The following is a 17,500-nucleotide window of genomic DNA, read 5'->3' on the forward strand; positions in this document are numbered from 1 at the left end:
ACAAACGTGGGTCCATTAGCCCCGCGCTAAGCTATTCAGCGGCTAACGCTACTCTACGCTAACTCTCCCAATGTTAGACCCAGGTGAAAAAAGCTTCTGGGGGGGTGTTTGGCTCGAGGTCATGGTGCAAAGGACCCTAGGGTGAATTACTCTGAACCATCACTTTAACTACTGTACACACTTCTACTGTTGTTTTCTTGACCTGAACCCTTTTTTAAAAAGACTTTCTGTTGTCTGTGTGTCATCAGGTTGTCCTCGTGAACATAAGCGCGTGTGGTTCGCTGACGGCATCTTGCCCAACGGAGAGGTCGCGGACACAACCAAGCTGTCGGTGACGAGCCGCCGCAGCTCCCAGGAGTTCAGTGCCGTCTCTCCAGACCAAACGACGGTAAGACACGGATACGCCCAGGGGCGGATCTACCGGGGTGGCATAGGGTGGCAAATGCTACCCTAACAGAAAGCCTTGCCACACCCTGCTGCCACCCCAGTTGGCAGCAGCGAATTAAAAGTTACGGCCAATTTGACAATTTACGAGCGTGAATGTCCAATGTTTGCTTCCCCTCTCACACATCTGCCACTCATCACCTGTGTCTTACCTTAATGCCTTTCCTGTGATAAAGCCCCTACTTCTGTCATACTTCTATCTCCTGTTAAGTGAGATCTATTATTATACATGTGTTGGTCAGTTTGTCTGTTTCGACAATCCCATTTTGCAGCAATACAATTGAAGTGAGATGAACAGACAGAGAAATGTATCTTTTTAGATAAAAACAGATGTTGACAAAATTACCTTTTGGGGACATCATTTGCTTCCCTTCTCACACATCTGCCACTCATCACCTGTGTCTTACCTTAATGCCTTTCCTGTGATAAAGCCCCTTACTTCTGTCATACTTCTATCTCCTGTTAAGTGAGATCACATTGCACGGTCACTTATTCCTAATATGAACGGTTTCACATGAAACCTCAAATGCAGGACATTGATGCATGAGATTGTCTGTATGAGTTTGTAAATGGCAGCCTGTGCCCTTTTGTGTGTACATACTATTTCTCATCAAACTGTGATAACTGATTAAATTCAGTATATATATATACGTCTGCCATATGTTGCCACCCCTCCAAAATTCCTGCCCCCCCTCTCGCCACCCCATAAATATTTTTCTAAATCCGCCCCTGCACACAGCCGTTTAAGGATATTTTGTTTTTGGCATTTTAGGCCTTTTATTTGATAGGACGGCTTATGGCGCTGACACACTAACCAGACGGCCGACCGGCACAGAAAAGGCAGTCGGACCGATCAGTCGGGTCCCCGAGATCCCAAAACGCGACGCCGACTTGAGCGTACGTGATACGTCTCCATAGCAGCAGGCGGCGCTACTCCGTCTCAAAGGGTACTTCTATACTCTTCGTCTGTGTTGTCGCCCATGTAAATGAAAACCGGCAGCTGATTGGACGAACGCGTCACATGGGTTTGTTTTCTCTGGAAATTCAAAGCCAGACTGTCATGGCGGCTCGTTCAGAATACGATCTCATATTGAACTAAAATAGTTCACCGAAAAAACGTGTTTCTGAAAACATGTGAAGAGAGAAATAGGGCGTGCAGTTGCTGAATCTGTCTTCATTTCAGCTCAACAAAGGTCAGTTTAAAAGATCTTCGTCAGATTTTCGTTATTTTAGTCACCTCATCCCGCTCGCCATTTCCTGGTGAGTCCCGACTGCCCTGCCGGCGACCGAACACGTCAGGTCGGCCAAAATGAACGCCGACAGCCCCCCAGACTGACGCCGGCACGGGACACACCGAACTGACTCGAGTCACCGACCTCGCCAGACTGTCCCACGGCCGATTATCGGCTCGGTGTGTCAGCGCCTTTAGACATGAAAGGGGAGAGGGAGGAGGAATGACATGCAGCAAAGGGCCGCAGGACACAGTTGAACCTGCAGCCCCTGAGGCGAGGACTGGGCCTCTGTATACGGGGCGAACGCTTTACCAGGTGAGCTACCCAGGCGCCCCTTTTAGCTCCTTTTTTTTTTTATCTTGTTTTGAGAAAAATTGGTTCTTCCCCTGGTGGTTAATAGGCTATTTGTTTGTTTTACTGATCTTAGATTATAAATATTTAAATTAGGGCTGCACGATATGAGAAAAATATGCGATAACGTTGTTGAATATCGCGATAACGATATTACTTGAGATAAATAAACAGATATTAAAGTGTACTCAGTTCTGCTGCTTTCAGTATTCTGCTAAAATACAACAAACTGCTTGTTGGATTTAAAACAGTCGAAAGGAAATAATTTCCAACTTCCTTTTATTGAACAAATTGAACATTGAATTAAAAAAACAACTATAAAAAGAATGACAGTTACATTTTAAAGTGCTGTTTTCTACTGATATACAGATACGGAGTGTCTTTTATTAGGGGTGGGGGTATCGATCTATTATTATACATGTGTTGGTCAGTCTGTCTGCTCGACAATCCCATTTTGCAGCAATACAATTGAAGTGAGATGAACAAACAGAGAAATGTATCTTTTTAGATAAAACAGATGTTGACAAAACTACCTTTTGGGGACATCATTTGAAATTGGGAAGAAATTGAAGTTGGAAAAAAAGGGTAATAAATTGTGATATATAGCAGGATATTGCAATATCTTTAAAATCGCAATAATGTATCGTGACATAAATACCGTGATGATATCGTATCGTGAGGCCTATGTTTTATGTGTCGCAGCCTTTCGCGATGTGTATATTGCGCCCGTTGAGAGCCCTGATTTAAGTATAATGGGACCACAGTGACTGACCCTCTCGTTTCTCTTTCAGCCTGGGTCAGAGGTTGGAGTCGGCTCCTCGGCCCCCGAAGCGTCTGTGGCTGCGGAGGTGGTCCGACCTCCGGTGTCCGGACCCTGGGACTACGCCCTGCTCTCTGGAGTCGGTACTTCTGTGAAGAGGGTTCCCAGTCTGCTGCCAGATAACGACGATGAGCTCCCTCCTCTGCTCATCACCACCGGAGAGGAGGAAGCGGGAGGTCTGTGTTTTAGTGCATTTGCACGGTTTTATATCTCCTTTTCAGACATGCGTGTCTGTTACGTGAATATGTTTGCAGCCTAACATGTTGGTCTTAGTGATCCCGAGTTGCTTTTTACGTAAAAAGAAATATAGCAATCTAACTAGGTCGTAATAAAGGCTCTAGCAGCTGCACAACACACAGAGAGAGATTAAATGCACGTCTTGTTCGCCTGATTAGGATTAGAGGATGGATACCCGATGGGCTGGGCCGGGTTCGGACAGATGTATAGAAATGATGTTCGGTCGCATCAGCGTGATAAGGCATTGAACATTTTAAATTTAAAACCGCTTGTTATGTACAGTACAGGCCAAAAGTTTGGACACACCTTCTCATTCAATGCGTTTCCTTTTTATTTTCATGACTATTTACATTGTAGATTCTCACTGAAGGCATCAAAACTATGAATGAACACATATGGAATTATGTACTTAACAAAAAAGTGTGAAATAACTGAAAACATGTCTTATATTTTAGATTCTTCAAAGTAGCCGCCCTTTGCTTTTTTATTAATAAGGGAAATAATTCCACTAATTAACCCTGACAAAGCACACCTGTGAAGGTAAAACCATTTCAGGTGACTACCTCATGAAGCTCATTGAGAGAACACCAAGGGTTTGCAGCGCTATCAAAAAAAACAAAGGGTGGCTACTTTGAGGAATCTAAAATATAAGACATGTTTTCAGTTATTTCACACTTTTTTGTTAAGTACATAATTCCATATGTGTTCATTCATAGTTTTGATGCCTTCAGTGAGAATCTACAATGTCAATATTCATGAAAATAAAGAAACACATTGAATGAGAAGGTGTGTCCAAACTTTTGGCCTGTACTGTAGGTGCGCGCCTGTGTTAACGTGCGCTTGTTGCCTCGTGTGCGCTGATGTCTCATCTGTTGACATTTCCGAATGCCTTCCCACAGCTGCTTAATAAAAGCTTTCCACACAAACAAACGTACATGTGTCATTAGTATGAGGAAAAAAATTAGATTTTAACTGTGTCGGGCTCGGTTCGGTGTTCGGTTACTGCCCTGTCGGACGTGGGCCGGGCTCGGACCAAAAAATGCGGCCCGATCCACACTCTAATTAGGATCACTGTAAAAAAACTGTCTTGTCATCTCCTATTTTTAAAGAAAATAAAATCTGTTTAATGACGAATGTAAATGCGAATGCAGATTTCTTTTCTCATGTCAGATCAGTCTGTAAAATAATTTCCCCCCCTCCAAGGTGTCCGATCGAAGGGTACAAAGGTTCACCCACAGTAATAATCATCCCAGGTGTCCCCCGCCTTATGTTTTCACCTTTGATCCATGCGTGGAAATGCGCTTTCATGTCTGAATAAAGTCAACAAAACGACAAAAAGCCGTCCCTTTATTCCCACTAAGGTTGTGGATCCTCATGCGTGTAACTGTAAATGTGCCCCGCTGGGTTTCCTCTGCAGATGTCTTGGTTGAGGAGAGCCCGGCCCCGTGCCAGATCCTGCACCTATTGGAGGAAGGAGGACCTCGACCGCTGACGTTTGTTCTCAACGCCAACCTGCTGGTCAACGTCAAACTAGTTTCATGTAAGTAGATCAAATATATCTCACATGGATCTGGATGCTTTCAACCTACATAACCGCATATACTCAGGGTTTTATCACGGTCACAGAAGGCTTGTATCACATGGATGTGCCGACAGTGTTGTCATTACTTAGAATTCCTCATGGGGCAGACAGAAACTACAGCTTTACATTTGACTTGGTGAAACCCTGATACTGGATACAAATGACAATGAAGGCGGTCTTTGCGTGTTTCCGTGGAGACTCCCTGTTAACTGCGTTTGTGTTTTTTCGATCAGACGGCGCTCGGCAGTGTTGGTGTTTTGGCTCCAACGGGCTGCAGGCTCTGGGACAGAGAGAGCTGGTGTTTCTGTTGGAGTGTTTGCCGGAAGAAAAAACTCTTCCAAAAGACCTCTTCACACTCTATCTCAACATTTACCAAGAAGCCCAAAAGGTAGAAGCACGCTTTATGCACACGCAATGCAATACACACACACACATTGAGACACACACAGAGACACACACACACGCACGCACGCAAACACAGAGACAAACCGACACACACACACACACACACACGCGCGCGCACGCAAACACACAGACACAGATACACACGCGCACGCACGCAAACACACACAGAGACACACACACACACACACGCACGCACGCACGCAAACACACACAGAGACAAACCGACACACACACAGATACACACGCGCGCGCACGCAAACACACAGACACACGCGCACGCACGGAAACACACACAGAGACAAACACACACACACACACACAGATGCACACACGCGCGCGCGCACGGACGCAAACACACACAGACACAGACACACACACACAGACGCACATTGACACACACACACACACACGCACACACACACACACACGCACACACACACACACACACACACACTCAGAGCCTTCCTTTGATAAAAACGAAGCCTAAGTGATGGTCTTCTGTTACAGGGAAGTTGGTGGAGGAGCTGGATAACGTGACGTTCACCAGCAGCTTCCTGGGCAGTAAGGACCACGCGGGGATGCTCTTCTTCTCTCCCAGCTGTCAGCCTCTCGATGGCCTCACGCTCCCACCGCAGCCTTTCATGTTCGGCGTGCTCGTCCAGAAGCTGGAGGTGCCCTGGGCCAAAGTCTTTCCGCTCCGACTGCTTCTACGGCTTGGAGCCGAATACAGCGGTGAGGGGCTTTCTCTACTTCACTGTTGCCTCTGTCTTTAAACAGAAGACCTCTCTAGTCTAACCCTCTGAGGACAAAAGACACACCGCCGATGTTTGACAACACAATGCGATATAACAACATTTTATTTTAGACATTTCTATAATTTTTTATAGGGCTGTGTATATTGCAATATATTCAGATACTCGTTGATTAAATAAACTAAAATATTTTAAAAAAAAAAAAAAAAAAGACATGTATGTTCATAAAATTCAAAGAAGTTTTTTACTTTAGGTAAACAATTCAGTCCACAGAAAATCAAACTGCCAGTTTGGGTTGTAATTGTGGTTCAGTTTTGGAAAAAAGGGGGGGGGGGAAAAGTCAGGCATCTGTTGGGCCCTTTTGGCCTGATCTCTGCTAGGCCCTGTTAGGCCCTGCTGGGCACTGCTAGGCACTGCTAGGCACTGTTAGGCCCTGTTAGGCCCTGTTAGGCCCTGTTAGGCCCTGCTAGGCACTGTTAGGCACTGTTGGGCACTGCTAGGCACTGCTAGGCACTGTTAGGCACTGTTAGGCACTGTTGGGCACTGCTAGGCACTGCTAGGGCGTTTTCACACATACATCGTTTGGTCCGGACTTTCGGACTTTTTAGTTTGATCCGAACCAAAATTAAAGGTGTGAAACCTCCCCCGGACCACGGTCCGGATCAAAAGACCAAATTTTGGTCCGGCAAAAAGAGGTGGTCTCGGTCCGGACCATGGTCCGGTTCGTTAATAGTGTGAAAGCATTTTTTGGATGGTTCGGACTTTCGGACCAAATACAGGAAGCTCTGGCAGGCTCTCCTCGTGTTACAAGACCGGGGAAGTTCCTTTAAGGAACAGCTCGGTGCTTAGAGAGAGAGAGAGAGAGAGAGAGAGAGAGAGAGAGAGAGAGAGAGAGAGAGAGAGAGAGAGAGAGAGAGAGAGAGAGAGAGAGAGAGAGAGAGAGAGAGAGAGAGAGAGAGAGAGAGAGTGAGAGAGAGAGACTGTAAATGCGCTCAGAGCAGACAGCTGTCGGCTATCAGAGCAGAGAATACATCAGCAGTTTATTTGTTAAGTGGTAGTAAATGTACAGGGGAGGTTTCAGTTTGTCTCTGAATAAATGCTCCAGAAAGAAAGTCCCGTGTCTTGCTTCTCTACATCACAACAAAACAAAAAGAGCCACGGCAGTAGGGGAGAGCAGCGGTCAGTAGAATAGCCTAAACTTGGACCCAGAGAGAGGATACGAGAGGACGGGGAAACCCGTCAACAAACCAATCAGTTCTAAGTATCTGGAGACGCAGCTCACGTATGTGATGATGGCAGGACGTAGTTTTGTCACGTATAGATCTGTAGTGCGCTTGCAAAACTGCAGTGTGAAACCAAAACTTACCGGATCAAATGTATACAATGTAACAAAACATGAACCTTGGTACGGACCTTGGTTCGGACTTTCATGTGTGAAAACGCCCTTAGGCACTGCTAGGCACTTTTAGGCCCTGCTAGGCACTGCTAAGCACTGTTAGGCCCTGTTAGGCCCTGCTAGGCCCTTTTAGGCACTGCTAAGCACTGTTAGGTACTGTTAGGCCCTGCTAGGCCCTGCTAGACACTGCTAGGCCCTTCTAGGCACTTCTAGGCACTGCTAGGCCCTTCTAGGCACTGTTAGGCCCTGCTAGGCACTGTTAGGCCCTGCTAGGCACTGTTAGGCCCTGCTAGGCACTTTTAGGCCCTGCTAGACACTGTTAGGCCCTGCTAGGCCCTGCTAGGCCCTGTTAGGCCCTGTTAGGCGAGGACACTAGTGGTGTGTCTCAGCATAGCCATCTAGTGGTAGGGGGTTTAAACACAACATAAACGTGAACCACTGTCTTACAGGAATATTTTTGAATGTTTAAAAAAAGAAAAATCAATATTGCCTTTGTGAAAATCGATACAGTATTGCAAAATAAAATATTGCGATACTCAAGTGTATTGATTTTTTTTCTTACACCCCTACTATTTTATTCATATATTACGCTACTTTTGTGAACCCAAGACAGCAAACTTTTTCAGCTTTAGGGCCAAATTATCTCTCTATAAATTGCTCTGGTACAAATGTGGACGTCACTTTACAGAAAGCTGAGTTTGTTCTGAACATTTTGATATGAAACACATAGGGATCAGTTTTATGCAAATACCCTTAAAAGGAGAATTCAAGAAGATATATAAAAATGCCCTTAAACAACAGAGGGTTCATATTGTCTTGAGCTCACACCAAGACAGTATGTTGTTAGTAACATGTCAAATATTTTGATTATATATATTTTTTCATTCTCTGATTCCATTTATCTTAATTGTAGAAATATATTGCTTTTCATTTCATTAATTCTCTGAGAACTTGGAGAAAGTTATTCATGTGTTTATGTTCTGACGAATTGACTACTGTAATTCACTCTTTACCTGCCTGAACAGTAAAGCACGGTCATGTCTTCAAATTATACAGAAAGCCAAGCCCGATTTGTTGCCTGGATCAAACAGAAGAGATCACTTTACCTCCAGTTTTAGCCTCCCTGCCTGCACTGGCTTCCAGTTAGCTTCACGATTGATCGATTGCTAAGTTTTTACTCATAATTTCAAAGCACTAAATAGTCTAACGGTGAACTTTCCATCTGAATACAATCTCAGATTGTACAACAAAAGTGTGTGTGTGTGTGTGTTTGTGTGTGTGTGTGTGTGTTTGTGTGTGTGTGAGTGAGAGACAGAGAGACGGAGGGAGAGCAGGGAAAGGAAATGCAGCTGAATAAATACGCTGCGTGTTTTAAATAGCGTTAAAAAAAAAATTATAATAAAATATGTGGCGGCAAATTAGTCTGTGTGGGAAACACTGCTGTGATTTGGCTGTCGGACACCCAAAACTCTGACTGAAACGGTCTTCCTGTTGTGATTTGTCTTGGAACCTCACAAAAATTGTTTAAATCGCCCAAAAGAAACCTAATTTTTATAAATTTGTTTCGTTTTCTCTCTTACTTTTGTGTAAATTTAATGACATTTGTTTGGTTTGTTTCTTTTAATGGGGCTAGGGGAGGATAGTACTGTGTTTTTTATTTTTTTGTGAAGCACTTTGTACTTTGAAAGGTGCTATATGAATAAAGGTATTATTTATGTAGTGATAATAGACTAAATATCTTTTCTTTTTCAGTGTATCCCACTACATTGACGAGTGTCCGTTTTCGGGACTCTGTGTATCGAGAGACGGGACACACCATAATGAATTTACTGGCTGTAAGTACTAAAGCACACGCAAACCAATGGCAGAGGCACATGGTTGGCCTTGAAAATATATATTTTTTTAAATGCTTTTGCAGACATACTTCAGTGTCCCTAAACTGTTTTTATTTTTTTCCACAGGACCTGAGGAACTACCAGTACAGTCTGTCAATTGTGGAGGGTCTGAGGATCCACATGGAGATGGGTCACAGCTACATCGACATCCCGAAATGTAGCTTCAATGAGGTGAGAGAGCTGCAAAGAAATACATCGACATTTAAGGACATTTAGCTAATACATACAGTACAGGCCAAAAGTTTGGACACACCTTCTCATTCAATGCGTTTCCTTTTTATTTTCATGACTATTTACATTGTAGATTCTCACTGAAGGCATCAAAACTATGAATGAACACATATGGAATTATGTACTTAACATTTTTTATTAATAAGGGAAAAAATTCCACTAATTAACCCTGACAAAGCACACCTGTGAAGGTAAAACCATTTCAGGTGACTACCTCATGAAGCTCATTGAGAGAACACCAAGGGTTTGCAGAGTTATCAAAAAAAGCAAAGGGTGGCTACTTTGAAGAATCTAAAATATAAGACATGTTTTCAGTTATTTCACACTTTTTTGTTAAGTACATAATTCCATATGTGTTCATTCATAGTTTTGATGCCTTCAGTGAAAATCTACAATGTAAATAGTCATGAAAATAAAGAAACACATTGAATGAGAAGGTGTGTCCAAACTTTTGGCCTGTACTGTACTTTTACTTAACGCTATAGTGCGTGGTTTCTGTCTCCCCCCAATGTGACAAGACGATGCCTCGTCTTCATAGCAACGACTCTTACTTCCGTTCTAACTTCCGACTTCTCAGGCCTTTTTTTGCAGCTGTAGATGCTTGCTACAGTTCCATTTCTAGTAGTGATGAATCGGCGAAAACACGTTTTCTTTCTCTGATTCTCTGCTTTGTTCTAACGTCGCCGGGCGCGCGCTCTCTTCAGTCGCTCTCTAGCTCGCTCCACCACATACCGTGCTCTTGGGCGCTCGTTGAGCCTGCGTCTAAAATGCTGCAGTTTAGGGGAGGCCTATAGCTCACCCAGTAAGGCCGGTTATGCACGCCACGCGTCATGCGAGCGTGTCAGCTGCGTGGCGTGTCCGTTTATATTTCGGTTCCCATGGTAACAGGTTAGAGCTTACACACTGCCGGCCTGAGACGCGTGCCTGCTAGAAATAGAACCGACGCCTATTTTTCACGCGAGACGCGAGTGTGCTGGAAGCGTTCCCAGGCAAAATAGAACAGGAAAATATGTTTATATGTCATTTAGACACAAATACATGTTAATAAATGACATCTTGATGTTTGAAAGTCTAGGTTTTGACATTAATGTAGATATAAATGTAATACAAAATTTCAGAGAAAAGATTTTCAGATATTGCACCTTTCATACAGAACGAAATATTCTGTAACATATTTTGCAGTCAATACTGCCGACGTTGTCTTGCTTTAATCAAATCAGTAGGCTCTATATAAATGGTAGGATAGGCTACTATATATAAATGGTAGGATAGGCTACTATATATAAATGGTAGGATAGGCTATGCTACTATATATAAATGGTAGGATAGGCTACGATATATAAATGGTAGGATAGGCTACGATATATAAATGGTAGGATAGGCTACGATATATAAATGGTAGGATAGGCTACGATATATAAATGGTAGGATAGGCTACTATATATAAATGGTAGGATAGGCTACTATATATAAATGGTAGGATAGGCTACGATATATAAATGGTAGGATAGGCTACGATATATAAATGGTATGATAGGCTACGATATATAAATGGTAGGATAGGCTACTATATATAAATGGTAGGATAGGCTACTATATATAAATGGTAGGATAGGCTACGATATATAAATGGTAGGATAGGCTACGATATATAAATGGTATGATAGGCTACGATATATAAATGGTAGGATAGGCTACTATATATAAATGGTAGGATAGGCTACGATATATAAATGGTAGGATAGGCTACGATATATAAATGGTAGGTTAGGCTACTATATTTAAATGGTAGGATAGGCTACTATATATAAATGGTAGGATAGGCTACTATATATAAATGGTAGGATAGGCTACTATATATAAATGGTAGGATAGGCTACTATATATAAATGGTAGGATAGGCTACTATATATAAATGGTAGGATAGGCTACTATATATAAATGGTAGGATAGGCTACTATATATAAATGGTAGGATAGGCTACTATATATAAATGGTAGGATAGGCTACTATATATAAATGGTAGGATAGGCTACTATATATAAATGGTAGGATAGGCTACTATATATAAATGGTAGGATAGGCTACTATATATAAATGGTAGGATAGGCTACGATATATAAATGGTAGGATAGGCTACTATATATAAATGGTAGGATAGGCTACTATATATAAATGGTAGGATAGGCTACTTTATATAAATGGTAGGATAGGCTAGGGCTGGGCGATATATCGATATAAACAAATATATTGATATATTTTTAAATGAGATATGGAATTAGACCATATCGCATATATCGATATAGTTCAAATGTGATCCTTGCTCCCATAGATATGTCGCCGTGAGGTTCTAAACATACGTCAAAACTCGCCGCCATCTTGGAACAGGGGTCCGAAGCATTCAGATCAACGCTAAAGATGCCGGACTTTTGTACTGCTTAATTATGTTCGATAGAGGAAATGAAAAGAACAAACAGCATGGATAACATTTAACAGGTGACAATGTGTTTTATGATTATATATGCCGCCCGACCAGCAATCTGAGCTCCGGGCGGCAGCGGAGGCGGAGAGCCCGGGTCGGCCGCAGCGTCTCTTCCCCGGGCAAAAAACAGCTTAGCCACCGCTGCTGCGCGGTCCCCGCTGATCCAGATCGGACCAGCCAAAGACAGAGTTGTGACCGGTAGGATCTTACACGTAGTCCAGGAACGAACTGTATGTCGATATCGGCGGAAAGTTCCACTAAGTTTGCCGGCGGCAGGCGGACGGAAAGAAGCTACAGCGGGGCAGCGACCGTCTGCGGCTGCAGGATCTGGAGCTCAGTGCCCGTTAAAATTACATGTAACGCATAAATACATACAGAAATAAATAGTGGAGGAATGAGCCTGGACATTTCAGTCTGTTTAAACTTCACCTTGAAGCAGAAACTCTTAGTTCAGAAGGGTGAAGTTTCCGTTTGGACTCAGATCTGTGAACCGATCATAATAAATTTCTTTGTTTTGTAGTCGATAGTTCATCTTTTAGTTTACTTAAGTGGAAGCAGTATCAAGTGGAAGAATGGGACTATAACCTAGGCTTACAGGCATGAGGCATTACATTTTGAACAAAGTTCAATTATATTAATATCAAAAGCTTAATTGACCTTTGGAACGAATCACAAATAGCCTATGGAGCTTTGATTTCAAAAAAGTTACTCCTGTTATACAGTATTTAGGTTTACATTTTATTGTTATTTGAACAGCTGAGCATTTAATCATGAACCAGGTGAAGAAACCGGTTTATTATTTATTTGATTTTGCAACTGTTTCTATGAAACTACTTGTGACATGTCATATTTGATTTGGGCTTTGACTGAACATTTGCTCTCACTTCGCGGAAAAAATATCGCGATATATATCGTATATCGATATTCAGCCAAAATATATCGGGATATGACTTTTGGTCCATATCGCCCAGCCCTAGGATAGGCTACGATATATAAATGGTAGGATAGGCTACGATATATAAATGGTAGGATAGGCTACGATATATAAATGGTAGGATAGGCTACGATATATAAATGGTAGGCTACGATATATAAATGGTAGGATAGGCTACTATATATAAATGGTAGGATAGGCTACTATATATAAATGGTAGGATAGGCTACTATATATAAATGGTAGGCTACGATATGTAAATGGTAGGATAGGCCACGATAAATAAACACCCTGTATGACACAGAAAAATCCACGCAGCTGAGATGCAACAGACCGGTAACCGGCCTAAGAGCGTGCGCCCCATGTAGGCTGAGTCCTCTGCAGCGGCGCCGGTTCGAATCCGACCTGCTGCCCTTTGCTGCGTGTCATCCCCCATCTCTCTCCCACCCTCTCCTCTATATCCACTGTCACTGTACAATAAAGGGAAAAGCCCCCAAAAAATAATCTTTAAAAATAAAATGCTGCCATTTCCACCAGCTGACGTTTGCAACACAGAAATAAAATGGATTATGGATCATTTTATTTCAATTCGATTCAAAGTTGCTTTATTAGCATGACTGTAGGTACAGTGTTGCCAAAGCACAAGCAAAACAGCATAACACAGTAACAATTAGAACATTGAATGTAACATGAAAAAATGCATGTACACATTGACTTTCTCTCTGTTTCGCACACACACACTATATCACTATATTTCTATAGCTTGTAGCTGACTTGACCAGCTGACTTCTCTATTGGCTGTTAAAAACAGGTGACCTCCCTTATGTCCTAAAACCAGCCTCTGGCGTCTTGACCAGCTGAGTCGCAGCGAACCATCAGCTGGTTCGAGTCGAGCTGAGACGAGCCGGTTCAGATCTCTGCAACGTTTCCCCCGTAACTTTCTAAAGCGGTTTCGTCTTGTCGCAAATTGGGCTCGACAGTCCAAACATCACATCGGGTAAAAGGGCCTTTACATGAACTATAAAAGGCCGCAAACGCACAGCTCTGCAGTTCTGTCGATGTGTTTTCTGTGGTTAACCTCCTTGATGGACCTCTACACCTCCCGCTGCCTCAGCAGAGCTGAAAACCTCCCCAAGGAGGACAGCTCCCACCCATGACATGACCAAATACACCCTGGCTCTGATCTGTTTGACCTGTTGCCCTCAGGGAGGCGCTACAGGTGCATCAGAGCAAGGACTAACAGATTCAAGAACCGTTTCTTTTCCAAAAGCCATAACCACTCTGAACTCACACATGCACTGACCTCACAGTCTTACCCCCCCCGGACTTTCTCTGCTCACCTACTGCGCAATATTAATATGTAATACTATTGATAATACTGTGCCATTCCATTACTGTGCAATATCTGTATACTGTGCAATAGCATTACTCTCATTGTCCAGTGTCTATTACTCATTGAATTTGATCACCACTATTGGGCAATATTCCAATAATGTGCAATAACCCACACTGCATATCACACTGTATATAAAACCATATTTATTTTTTCATATGTATAGTATATGTATAGTGTCTCAACTGTGCACTGCTTATTTTATTCCATGCTGTCCATGTTTATTTTACATACATGTTGGCACTGGAAAAGGAGTTGCTTTTAATCTCATTATACATGTGTATAGTGGCAATAAAAGGCATCCTATTATTTTCTAACAGATGCAGAAGGTGGTAAACGCGTCCAACGAGCACGTTATCAGTATCGGAGCACGTTTCAGCTCGGAGGCCGACTCTCACCTGGTGTGTTTCCAGAACGAGGAGGGAAACTATCAGACGCAGGCCAACAGCAAGCCGGGGAAGACCCGCACAGGTGAGAGCCATCAGTAGTCCTGCCTACTCCTCCGTCCAATCAAAATAAAGAAGACGAGTGAGCAAAAAAAAAAAAACATCATCACAAACATTCACACCATGATCTGGTTACTGTCGTGTCTTGATTCTGTTTTATTTTATATATAAATCGTTAATCCTCTGGCGCTCTGTGTGTTTTTGTGTCAGTGACTGGGGCCAGTTTTGTGGTGTTCAACGGGGCCCTGAAAGCCTCGTCAGGCTTCATCGCAAAGTCCAGCATTGTTGAAGGTAAAGTTACTGATTGGTCGACTCTTTTTTTTTTTTTTTTTTTTTTTTCATCAAATCAAGGCTGTGACTAAAGGAAGAACGTGTCCTCGTATTCTACATTGATTGACCTGTTATTTTTTTTTGGACCAGCCCTAACTGGAGTTTGTGTGTCTGTGTGTCAGATGGGCTGATGGTGCAAATCCCCCCAGAGACCATGGAGTCTCTGCGCACCGCCCTGAGGGAGCAGACGGACTTCCTCATACCCTGCGGCAGGAACGATGGCAGCGAGCTCCGAGAAAACGTCACTGTCCGCTGGGTCGACCTGAGCGCTCCGGTCAACGCAGGGTACACATTCACACAACTGTTTACACACTGTTGTGCGGTCTGTGCACGACTATTATACCACACACTCTGTAATCCAGCCGGCAGTGGCGAAAATGTAACTGAGTACATTTACCCAAGTCCTGTACTTAACTACACATGTGAGGTACTTGGACTTTACTTGAGTCTTTTCTTTTTATGCCACTTTCTACTTCTACTCCACTACATTAATCGGACAGCTTTAGTTAGTAGTAGTAGTAGTAGTAGTAGTAGTAGTAGTAGTAGTAGTAGTAGTACGTATCACGATATGTGGGTCTTGGATTCAATATATTTCAATACTGTGCGTAGGCGATGTATCGTTTTAGAAAAACTAATAAAAAAAACAAAAAAACAACATGATGTTTATAAAAGTCAAAGAAGTTTACTGTAGGTAAACAATTCAGTACACAGAAAATCAAACTGCCAGTTTGGGATTGTGGTTCCCAGGTTCTTGGTGAGCTAATGTTGATATGTTAAAGTAGGCCAAAGTTCAGCCATAGCTACGTTGTTAGCTGCTAGCAAAAAAGTCAGCCACTTAGTTGATTGACAGATCTGTTTGGATCGTTTCTAGTTTCTAAAATGTGAAGGTGTTTCTGCATTGGGTACTTTTACTTTTTAGTACATTTTCAATGCTGGACTTTTACTTCTATTCTACTTGTTTCTAGTACTAATCGGATGTTTTTGCTCATTTTATTTCCCTTTTGTTTTCTTGATTTTACACAACATATAGAGGTGTAGACAGAAGTCACGGAAGTTTAATCCAGTGGGGGGAAAAATCCAAATGCATTGAGCTGCCTACACGTTATTAGAGGTCAAACCGGAAGGTAGCGTGCAGAGAATAATGCAGACACAGTAGTAGTAGTAGCAGCGCAGGTACAGTAGTACTCATAAGTTTATGAACCCATGCTAAAGTTGACTAAAACGAGGAATAAAGAAAATAATCTTTTGGAAATTGATCTAGCTATTAGGCTAACTGAAATAAAACCATGACAATCTCTAGGTGAAATAACTGGCCTTTAAAAATAAACATCTGCCTGCCTCTATGGGAATTTAACATAGGGGTGGACTGACTTATGCCCCCTGTATTTTAAGGAAGAATATTTATTTATTTACGATACATTATTCATTCACAAAGAAAATTGGTGTCCTTAAAGGTTGGATTTTTCCTCATTTTTTTTTTAATTAAGGCATTAAGATCAATTTCCAAAAGATGATTTTTTTTTTTTTTATTCCTCTTTTTAGTCAAAACTAGCATGGGTTCATAAACTTATGAGCACCACTGTATTGCCTCTGGCTTCGGTTGTGCCTTCACAGAACAGCAGCAACCAGGTGAAAGTTGAAATAATTTAACATTTGAGTGCTTGTCTCCACCGCTCTTCACATAGGAAAACCATGGCACAGCCGGTTTTTACTGCGGCGCGTGTGTGGGCAGTTTGAGGATTTTAAGGATTTCTTTTAATTTATTTTTAACAGACAGTTGTGCAAGTGTCAGACATAAAATCGTCCTGCTGGAGACTGAGGTAACATTTCGCCCACTGGCAACTTTTGTTGAACTATTTTTATTATAAAAAAGGAAACATTTCTAACACTTGTATAAACTGCAGTTAAAGTGATGGTTCAGAGTAATTCACCCTAGGGTCCTTTGCACCATGACCTCGAGCCAAACACCCCCCCAGAAGCTTTTTTCACCTGGGTCTAACATTGGGAGAGTTAGCGTAGCGTAGCGTTAGCCACTGAATAGCTTAGCGCAGGGGCTAACGGACCCACGTTTGTATCTCTTAAATGACCCCACTAATAATGCCCAAAATGATACCAAAGGTCTACACTAGTATATATAGGTTATGCTCTCATAAAACGATGGATTGGAAAGTTTGTAAGTACACCAGAAGTTTATGTAAATAACACTTGCCTGCTGGCTTCTGCTCTCTGCTGTTGTTGTTGCTGCTGTGAGACGAGTGCTTAGGGACGTCTACAAATTACTACACCGAAAAGAGATGCAACAAAAATATTTATTAATTTAACTTATTTTTTTAAAGTAAGTGCTGTAATATAACTAGCAGGAGACAAGTAATAATTGAGGGTAAGTTTGGAGACATTACCTTATTTAATCATTAAATTAATAAATTTTTTGTTGTATCTCTTTTTCGGTTGTAGTAATTTGTAGAGCGGTCCTAAGCACTTCGTCTTACAGCAGCAACAACAACAGCAGAGAGCGAAGCCAGCAGGCAAGTGTTATTTACATAAACTTCTGGTGTACTTACAAACTTTCC

The 17,500-nt window shown here is 42.3% G+C and overlaps 1 protein-coding gene across 1 annotated transcript in view; it reads left to right on the forward strand.

Annotated features, from left to right (window-relative positions):
• The window catches only part of zfyve16 (zinc finger, FYVE domain containing 16), a 50,237-nt gene that overhangs the window by 31,758 nt on the left and 979 nt on the right, over positions 1–17,500 (forward strand). The window contains exons 6-15 of the mRNA XM_039779059.1: positions 249–388; positions 2,819–3,023; positions 4,502–4,624; positions 4,900–5,053; positions 5,577–5,803; positions 8,972–9,054; positions 9,181–9,285; positions 14,475–14,625; positions 14,811–14,891; positions 15,053–15,421. Of these exons, the coding sequence (XP_039634993.1) occupies positions 249–388; positions 2,819–3,023; positions 4,502–4,624; positions 4,900–5,053; positions 5,577–5,803; positions 8,972–9,054; positions 9,181–9,285; positions 14,475–14,625; positions 14,811–14,891; positions 15,053–15,421 (1,638 nt within the window). The remainder of the gene's footprint in view (positions 1–248; positions 389–2,818; positions 3,024–4,501; positions 4,625–4,899; positions 5,054–5,576; positions 5,804–8,971; positions 9,055–9,180; positions 9,286–14,474; positions 14,626–14,810; positions 14,892–15,052; positions 15,422–17,500) is intronic.

The sequence above is a fragment of the Perca fluviatilis genome, chromosome 17 (assembly GCF_010015445.1).
Source record: "Perca fluviatilis chromosome 17, GENO_Pfluv_1.0, whole genome shotgun sequence".
Classification (NCBI taxonomy): domain Eukaryota; kingdom Metazoa; phylum Chordata; class Actinopteri; order Perciformes; family Percidae; genus Perca; species Perca fluviatilis.